Source organism: Sceloporus occidentalis, unplaced genomic scaffold, assembly GCF_023333645.1.
Source record: "Sceloporus occidentalis isolate IW3139 unplaced genomic scaffold, rSceOcc1.0.p SCAF_4, whole genome shotgun sequence".
Taxonomy (NCBI): Eukaryota; Metazoa; Chordata; class Lepidosauria; order Squamata; family Phrynosomatidae; genus Sceloporus; species Sceloporus occidentalis.
In genome coordinates, this window is record NW_028316984.1 from 87,836,534 (window position 1) to 87,846,327 (window position 9,794).

At 42.1% G+C, this 9,794-nt stretch overlaps 1 protein-coding gene across 1 annotated transcript; it reads right to left on the reverse strand.

Annotated features, from left to right (window-relative positions):
- Nucleotides 1-698: 698 nt before the first annotated feature.
- On the reverse strand, nt 699-7,983 carry LOC149314274 (ferritin heavy chain). The gene is made up of 4 exons (XM_089520776.1): nt 7,694-7,983; nt 3,582-3,728; nt 1,975-2,100; nt 699-1,019 (listed from the first exon to the last, which is right to left on the reverse strand). Exons 1-4 carry the CDS (start codon nt 7,802-7,804, stop codon nt 855-857), a joined length of 549 nt encoding a protein of 182 aa, XP_089376902.1. The 5' UTR covers nt 7,805-7,983; the 3' UTR covers nt 699-854.
- Nucleotides 7,984-9,794: the final 1,811 nt, after the last annotated feature.

Consider the following 9,794-nt stretch of genomic DNA (forward strand, 5'->3'; position numbering starts at 1 on the left):
CAAGACCCCCATGAATATGGAAAAAGTGCAAATAACAAAAACATTGTTTTTACCTGAGAGGACACCTCTCTAGGAATCTCTAGGTCCTCCAGTGCAACTCTGTGATCAATGTCCAACATACACTGACCATAGAATGGCACTGGAGTAGCTACAAATGGTCTTTCAGTGCAACTTTTAGTTAAAGTTGACCACAGAGTTGCACTGGAGGACCTAGAGAGAACATATTAATGAAATCTGTGAATAGTCAAATCCGCAAATATCAAGGGATGACTGTATAATGTAGTAACTAATCTACTGCATTTTAATGGAGAATGACTCATGCTTACCACTTGGGAGACAGCTGTGCACAGAAATAAAAGCCATCTAAAGACTGTAGACCAGGTAACATCACTCTAAAACAGAGTTGTTGTTTTTAAGGGCTTCTCATGTATTGTAGAATTTATCCTGTAGGGTACAGCTTACTTTATACAAGATACTGAGGTTGTGGCTGTCTCTGTGTATGGCAGCCATTTCTCCTAGGCATGACATCTGAAGAATGCAGTGGGAGTAGAATGCTCCACACTAGTTTAAGCACAGTAGTTTTATGTGTGTCTTCTCAGTTCAATGTGCTGTGAGTCAGAAGAGTTTCTCCCCCCCTCCCCAAACAAACTTACAGCCTTCCCAGTTTTATTCCTTATATACTGCAGTACAACTGAAAATTGGAACCAAATCACTTTATTGGGCATAAGATATAACACAAAAAAGAACAAAAGTTGTTTTTATACAATTATGGACAATGTTAAGGGAGAAACCAAATAAACATGCACAGCTGAAGATGGTAATGAGTCTCACTGAAGCTTTTTCGTGGGAAGCATTTAATTCTCATTGTCACTTTCTCCCAGGGTGTGCTTGTCAAAGAGGTACTCTGCCATTCCAGATTTTGGTGCTCCCATCTTGCGCAGGTTGGTCACATGGTCACCCAGCTCTTTAATGGATTTGACCTGCTCATCCAGGTAGTGAGTTTCAATGAAGTCACATAACTGGAAGAGAAAAGATGCATTAGGCATGTCGCTACTGATTCAGCCAAAGCGAGACTTATCCTCACCATAAGCAAGAGTAAAGAGCTTCTTAAAGTGTAATGAGCAAAGCCTGAGGCCAAGGAGGAACTGCCAGTTTCTGTTCCGGTTCTTTTTTTCTCCTCATGCAGATGTAGTACAAAACATTTACAAGCACCATTAAATGGCAGCCACTGAAGGAGTACAACATGATTTACAGTACACAGACCTGTGTATAATACATGCTAAGAAGCAAATGTTCTGCACTCAAGCAATCCACATTCTGTACCAAAGAACCAACATCTGCTGCATGTGCAAACTCTGCTGGTAGTTTTTTTTTCCATATTGTTCATCATAAAAGAACAAGGAATCTGAAGCCACATCTACTAATATCTATTTATAACAATCTTTGATTTCTGAAATCTTCATACACTTTGTACATACATCCTGAAACATGTGGGCAGTCTGAGTTTTAAAACATGAACGCAGAGCAGTAATTGTGATGCTGAACTTTGTATTCCCCAATACACTTTGTCCACTATGAGTAAAAATCACATGGCCTTCCACATGCTGAAGTACTGCAAGTCTCAAGAGATCCAGCTAGCACATGCAATGGTGAAGAATAGTGGGAGCTGAAGTTGTACAACATCTGAATACCTCTATTAGATCACAGATGCATAGATCAATTTATTGAATTAGTCTACCGACCATTTAAAACGATGGACAGCTATATTAATCGTACTTCTGTTATAGACCCAGAGTAAATGAGCACAAACATTCCTGCCTGTTAGCTTGATATGCTACTTCTCTACTAGCTCAATTTTCATGTGTGGCCTCACTTAACAAATCCATTTCCAAACTGTGCTGTACCTGTTATTTCTTAATAACACCATGATCAGCGACATATCCAAGCGTGTAACTTATGTTAATCAATACTTACATGGGGGTCATTTTTTTCAGTTGCCAATTTGTGCAGATCCAGAAGTGATTGGTTCACATTCTTTTCCAAGTGTAAAGCGCATTCCATTGCTGTCAGGCCACTTTCCCAATCATCACGATCTGGTTTCTAATAAAATAATCAGAATATTTTCTTTCCATCATCAATTCTGAGGCATAGCAATACCAAGAATTAACAGTGTACGACTATTACAGAACAATTGGACAGTATCCTGATAAGTCTTTCGGCTAAGAAAGAACTTTGAATTGTTGCTCTCAGGTTAGGTACCAAGATAAAGTGCTCTATTGACCCCAAGGGCCTTGTGACACACCTGGCTCCACAACTACTCCCAAGAACTGCAGCCTCAAACCATCTCCGCTTCCGCTTCCACCACAATCTACTCAGGGAAGGAAGTGCAGCCACCAACTACAACAGCAGGGCAGCTGAGCAGCTTGCTAAACATAACTTTAAACAGCTTATGCTCAAAAACCAAATAATTTTAAAGATAATCTTGATATGTGCTAAGCTTCTTATAATCAGACCTTCCCAAACCTCATCCCCCTTTTGCTCTCCCAGCCTGCTGGTATTTTTTTTTCCTTCCAAATAATACACTTGTTCATCGCTGAAGTGCAACAGAGTATCAGTATCTGAACTAGGAAGGCTTTCTGTTTAGGTAGTTACCCTGAGATCATCCAGTGCTACAGCTTCCATGGCAGCCACATTCTCAAGCTGCATTTTCATAAGAATATGCTAGTCTTGTAGGAGAGGAGCATATCATCTGGCAACAACAATTCAGTGTTTTTTTTAGCTCCCTCTCTCTAGAAATCCTGTCAAGGTCAGCTTATCTGTCAAGAACCCATGTGAACTGCAAAGGATTCTGAAACACTGTTGTCTACAGTACAGGAGAAGCCTCACTGTTGGCTAGTGTAAACCGATCCAACACTCTTTTGGAAAGCAAGGTCACTAATCAACAGTGTGCTGAACAATCTGTATTTCAAGCCTGCCCAGTTATTATACATCAATGAATAATACTGATCAAACACATGATTCCCTGGAATAAAGTATAGCATCAAGGCAGGACACCTTAAGCACCTTCACATGGCATTACGTGCTGCCAGACTATACCACTTCAGACTTGAAGAGCATCTACACTGTGAACTAATACAATTTGACACCACTTTAAGTGCTGTAGCTCCACCCTATGGAATCCTGGGATTTGTAGTTTTACAAAATCTTTAGTCTCTGCCAGAGTGCTGGTGCCTCACAAAACTACAAATCCCAGGATTCTGTAGGTTGGAACCATGGCAGCTAAAGTGGTGTCAAACTGTATTTCTACAGTATAGATTCATCCTTGCAGGCAAATCCAGTTTTGAATCCTCTCCTCACTGTTTCCTGCACACTGAAAGACGCACATCAGTGTGGATACTGATATGCATAGCTTCCCTCACATTTGATTTTCATAATCCTCTACATAACTCTCTTCATAACCCTCTCCATGTCTAATTCCTGAGTACTGTAAACAATGAAGTGCATAGTTTAAAATTGGATCTTTACTCAAAGACCAACAACGATGTCTCAATTGCAACACCTGCAACACCAGTTTGCCTCACCTTGATGTCCTGAAGGAAAATGCGACCACCCCTATTGTTCTGCAGTTTCATAAGCTTCTCTGCATGCTCACGCTCCTCATGGGACTGATGCAGGAAGTACTTGGCGAAGTTCTTTAGGGCCACATCATCGCGGTCAAAATAGTAGGACTGAAAAAGAAAGCAGAGATTGTTTCGATTTGGGCTTTCAAGGAATCAATCAGCCCTGAGGCCCGGTTCTGTGTCCCCATTTCTTCTGCTAACTAAACAGAACTTTCTGCTACTGATCTGGTGCATGTATTTTCCTACCACCTGTTGTCTCACACAACTTCTTTACAACAACCCTGTCAAACTAGCTGTGTTACAGGGTTTACTACGATCTGTATCTAGTGCAACATATAAAACTAAGCCTTCCAAGAGGACAGACTGTGACCCTACAGATGTTGTTAAGAATGTAACTAACAGCAATCCTATCCATTAAAGGTAAGAAATGCTTGGAGCTGCAGTCCAACAACATTACGCTTTGCCCACCACTGTTTCAGATGTACTGGTGCCACAGGTCTAAAAATCAATTTCTTTCTTGCAGATGCATTAAAAAGTAAGTGCTGAAAGCCATCTCAGATCTGAGAGCCTATAAAGTAAGAATTTCTTACATTCTAGGAATTCAGTAAGTTAGGATGGTCAATACTGATATTGTGGCTTGGAAATAATTTACCAACAAACATCTCTGTCTGAGAAATTATCCTAAGCATCCAACTGTTGCATTCACTTAGCAGGTTTAAACTCCTAACCAGTCACTCTATCAGATTTAGATCTTGTAAAATATACAATTTATGCAAAAAAAAAAAAAAAAAAGTGTAAAAGTGCTGGGAAAACACCTTCCATTTTAGATGTCATTTGTCTGATGAACTATTGGGAGTTAATTGCACAATGCAGTTTGGTTACTTAAGTTTCTTATATATGTCCTTCAAATTAAGAGTTAGTCGTAAGTTGCATTCTACCTGCCAATTAATAGTTAACATCACAAAAGGCTCTAGGGCTGAAAGAGCTGGACTGTCCCCTGACAGTCAAGTCTAACTATCTGTATCAAAAAAATCTGTATTTAAAACCATCTGGTTCCAATTAAGATTTGCAAATTCTTCTAATGTTTGGAAGCGGTGCTTTTAACATACAGCTAACTTGGAAAAACATCTTTTAACATGCAACTGCTAAGGTATGTTTACAACCATACCTTAACCATACTGTTAACACAAGTCTTGAGCGCTGTTGATGACAGTGTGATCTGAAGGTTGATTTGGTAGTCTCTCATTCATGAGAGACAGTCAAAGTGGAGTTGAGGGCAGTAAAAACAAGACATATATGCCTTTGGATTGAGCCAAGGGCGCTCTTCTTATGCTCCAACTGAATATCCCACTAAAGGTTGCTATTCCCAACAAGGTCACTCTGCCCTCTCAGCCTCCTCTCAAAGTTACGGACTAGAGAGTACAAAAGTGGCAAGTAACAGCTTTGAGAAAACTTCTAGTTATGTTCAAAACCAGCACAAATGCCAGCAAACAAACATCCTGGGGAAAGGTACAAAGTCAATTAAAGTGCAATCACCCTTAGCTACAAAGATAAGCGCTAGGGCTTCTGCGCACAAAGGAGCTACAACAAACAGGAGCCAATACCACCTTCTATCAAGCCTCAACCACTACAGCATAAGTCTTCAGAGACACAGCCATGTTAGCATGGAATATCAGTAGGCCAAGGAACCTTGTAGCACCTTTGAGACTAACTGTATGAGAGATGTTGCAGCATCTGTAGAAATAATCCACTGTGAGGCTGCTTTAACTGCCCTGTCTCAGAGCTAGGAAATTCTGGGAACTGTAGTTTGTTGCGGCATCAGACCTCTCTGACAGAGTAGGCTAAATGTCTTACAAAAATACAGTTCCCAGAATTCCCTAGCACTGAGCCAGGGCAGTTAAAGCAGTCTCAAACTGGATTATTTCTGCAGTGTGTTTTGGACCGAGTTCTACTTCCTCAGATGCACAGTGCTACAAGATCCCTTTGCACAAGGTACAGTCAGCACTCTGAATCCAGATTTTTTTATCCACAGATTCAACTATTCATGACTTGATAATATTAAGCAAACCTTGATTTTGCCATTTTATAAAAGGCCAGGGTTCAAATCCCGGCTCAGCCCACCAGTAAGCTAGAAAGCCAGGAGTCCCACGTCATTTCTAAGGCTGGATTTTAGTAACATCCTCTTCCCATCAGGATCTGCATGGGGTGCAAATATCAAGGAGAGAGAGAGTGTGTGTGTGTGTGTGTGTGTGTGCATTGTGCACCTTTAAATCATTTTCTTGGCAAGATTTTGTTCAGAGCAGGTTTGCTATTGCCTTCCCCTGGGGTGGAGAGAGTGTGACTTGACTAAGGTCACCCAGTGGGTTTCATGGCCAAGTGGTCCCCAACACTCAAACCACGAAGAGGCAGCTAAATCCTTAACAAGAATAACTGTATACAAGGATGGGGAGATGGATAGCTGTGCCAGTGGTTTATGGGGTGGAGAAAAAAACCACAGTTAGCAATAGCAAATACATTTCTATTCCGCTTATTAGTGCACTTAAGCACTCCCTAAGCAGTTTACAATGTATAAGCTAACTGTCACCAATAAGCTGGGTACTCATTTTAGCAACATACAGAAGGATGCAAGGCTCAGTTGATCCTGAGTCTCTGGCTGGAATTGGACTCACAACCTTGTGGTTTGTGAGTGAGTGGCTGGAGTAGAAGCATTTAACCACTGTGCCACCAGGGCTCCTGTTGGGCAAGCCAGACTAACCCAAAAAGCCACAGAAGTGTGCCTTGTTTTTGATGGGGAAGTCTTGCCCAACTATGGGCTCCCTATCAAGGCAGCATGCGGTGAAAGAGCTCACTGCCACCGTGGTTTCCTGAGAAATGGAGGCGGAGACGGGGCTGTTGTTTACTACTCTCTCAGCCAGGAGGAGGAGGGGGGGAAGCCCTGGAGGGGACCTCTTCTTCTTCCTCTGTGCCTTCCCAACTAATGGCGACCCAAAGGCCATCAACCTATTAACGGGGTTTTCTTGGCAAGGTCTGTTCAGAGGAGGCTTGCCATTGCCTTCCTCTTGAGTGGCGTAGTCGTTTGAGCCTGGACTATTATTATTAGGGAAGGAAAACATCTAATTAAAAATAATAATAATTGTATGCCGCTCTGAGAGCCTTTAGGGCTGAAGAGCGGGGTATAAATACCATTAAAAAAAGTTTTGTTCTAGATGAGTTTATTCCTGATGTTTTGCAGGCATCTGTGACTGGCATCTTCAGAGAAGGATGCTTCTTAGCCATGCTCAAAATGGAGGACATTTGGGATTTCCTCCTGGATAGAAGATTGAAATGGAAGACATGTCCTGGAAAAGGAGGACATATCTGGTCCCATAGTGACACATCCTCCATTTCAACCTTCTGTCCAGGAGGAATTCCCAAATGTCCTCTGTTTTGAGCATGACTAAGCAGCATGCATTTACATGTATAGGCTCTTAAGTTAGAAAAAGAACATGAAGGCATACAAGACACACGTGGTCGGTTCATAGACTCTGGGGGGGGGGGCTAACGGGGCAGGGTGACAAAAAGCTTCCTCCTTTCCAGGACGTGTCCTCCAATTTCAGCCTTGCGTCCAAGGGGAATTCCCAAATTTTATTTATTATTAATATTAATTAATAATATTATTGTTATATAATGATTTTATTATATAAAATAATAAATAAAATAAAGCATATTAATATTATTAATATTATTTAATAAAATAATAAATTATTGTATTTATTATTTTATAATAACAAAATAATAATAATAATAAATATAATAATAATAAATATAATTAATAAAATAATAATTAATACAATTATTATCAGACTATGACTCTGGAGGCCAGGGTTCGAATCCCGGCTCGGCCATGTAAACGCTCTGGGAAGGTGGCCTTGGGCAAGTCACACTCTCTCAGCCTCAGAGGATGGCAATGGCAACCCCCCTCTGAATCAATCTTGCTAGGGAGACCCTATGAAATGGCTCGTAGGCACAGTGCAGCAGGGGGAGGAGGCCTGCCTGCCTGCCTTCCCTCTTCCCAGCCCCCGGGGAACGCTCACCATGCTGAGATACACATAGGAGGCGTAGAGCTCCAGGTTGATCTGCCTGTTGATGGCGGCTTCGCAGTCCTGGTGGTAGTTCTGGCGCACCTGGGAAGGAGAGGAGGCCATGGCAGCGGCGTTAATAGCGGTCTGTTGGCGGCAAAGAGGGAGCGCCGAGGCAGAGGCTGCAGCGGAGCAGGAGGATGGTGAGCTTAGGCCCGAGCGGGTTGGGTTCCGTCCAATCACTGTTGAAGCAGGAACCTCCCTCGCTTAGGGTCGCGCACAACGTTCTAACCCAAGCCCCCTTGCGCCTCGGATATATATAGCCCCGGGCTGCGTCACAATCCGAGAAGCCACGCCCTTTCTTCTTGTGACGCAACTTGGGGAGGGGGCGGGAGGGGGTTCTTCCGCGCGCGCGCGCGCGCATTCCCTCCTCGAGATCTGCCCCTCCCTCGAGTAAGCGTGACTCAGCGTTTTTCCACTCCCGCAAATAGCCCTAGAAATAAGCATAAAGGTAAGATCACTCATTACGCTGCAGAAATCGTCCTGCTTTTGACACCTAGACTGCCCTGGCTCGGTGCTATGGAATTCTGGGAATGGTGGTTTTGGGAGACGTGCAGCCTCCTCTGGAGGTTAAAAGTAATAATAACAATAACAATAATTTCCTGTTTCCTATTACTTATTGTTTTAATTGATTTTAACTGTATTGTTATTTATAATAATAATAATAATAATAATTATATTGGAAATATAGTGTGTTGATTTGTTTGTTTTAAAGAGGGAAGGGATAGCGGGACTATTTTTATTGTATGGTTTTTACGGTTGTAAAGTTGCCTCCTCAATCTTAGAGGAGAGGCAGGGTAAAAATAAATTTTATTATCAATAATAATAATAATAATAATAATGTTATTTCATACCCGCCTCTCCTCACGACTCGAGGCGGGTTACAACACAGTTAAAACACAACCATTATATAAAATACACATATTAAGAAATCTGCGCAATAGAACAATAATTAAATATTCATATTTAAAATAGTGGGACTGCTTCGATGGAAACTCGGCAAGAAATGGTCTAATAGGTGACTCCGGGCAAGTCACACCCTCTCAGCCTCAGAGGATGGCAATGGCAACCCTGCTGCCTGCCCTTGAAGAAACTGGTCAAGAAAAAGGCATGATGGGTTTGCCTTAGGGCTAGGGTCAGCAGAGGCCCCAAACCCCCCCACCACCACCACCACCAAGGCATGGCGAAATGGAGGACACTGAAGAAGAATGGAGGACATGACCAAATGAAAGCTACAAACACTCCCATAAATATAAGTGTGTGCTTCTTAGTCATGCTCAAAATGGAGGCCATTTGGGGATTCCTCCAGGACGCAAGGCTGAAATGGAGGACATGTCCTGGAAAAGGAGGATGCTTTTGTCACCCTACCCATTAGCCCTAGTGTCTGTGAACCAACCATGTGTGTCTTGTATGCCTTCAAGTTATTTTCCACCCTAAGAACCTATACATGTAAATTCATGCCTTTAAAATGGAAGCCATTTTGGAATTCCTCCTGGACAGAAGGTTGCCATGTAGGATGTGTTCTGGAAAAGGAGGACATATCTGGTCACCCTGACATTAGGCTTGCCATAAGTCTGGAGCGACATGAAGGCACACAACACCAAAGATCACTTAGATTTCAAATGAGAAGAGTTGCTCATAAAAAGGGGGGGGGGGGGAATCCATAATAAGTACAGGACAACTGGTCATTCTTAATCCTTTCTTAAAGCACATGCGCATAAAATCCACTATAGAGAAAGGAGACAGCAAGACATACCAAAGCAGTCAATGTGGGACATTCACTATGCTAAAGAGTAAATCGGTTTCCAAATCCAGTTCTCCTTTAATGCTTTTGAAGGGGTAGTGCTCTCCAATTGTATTGCCACCCTTTTGAGGAAACGTTTGATACAATACAAAGTCTAAAGGAATAATGACATTACTTCAGGAGTCGGGAGTGTTAAGTAACTACAGATGCCATGAGTGATAAATTATTGCTCAGAGGCTGGAAAAATACTGATATGCAACTATATCCTATCTTAGACCCAGCAAAATCTAGTGAGAGCTGGCTTTGCGGAGT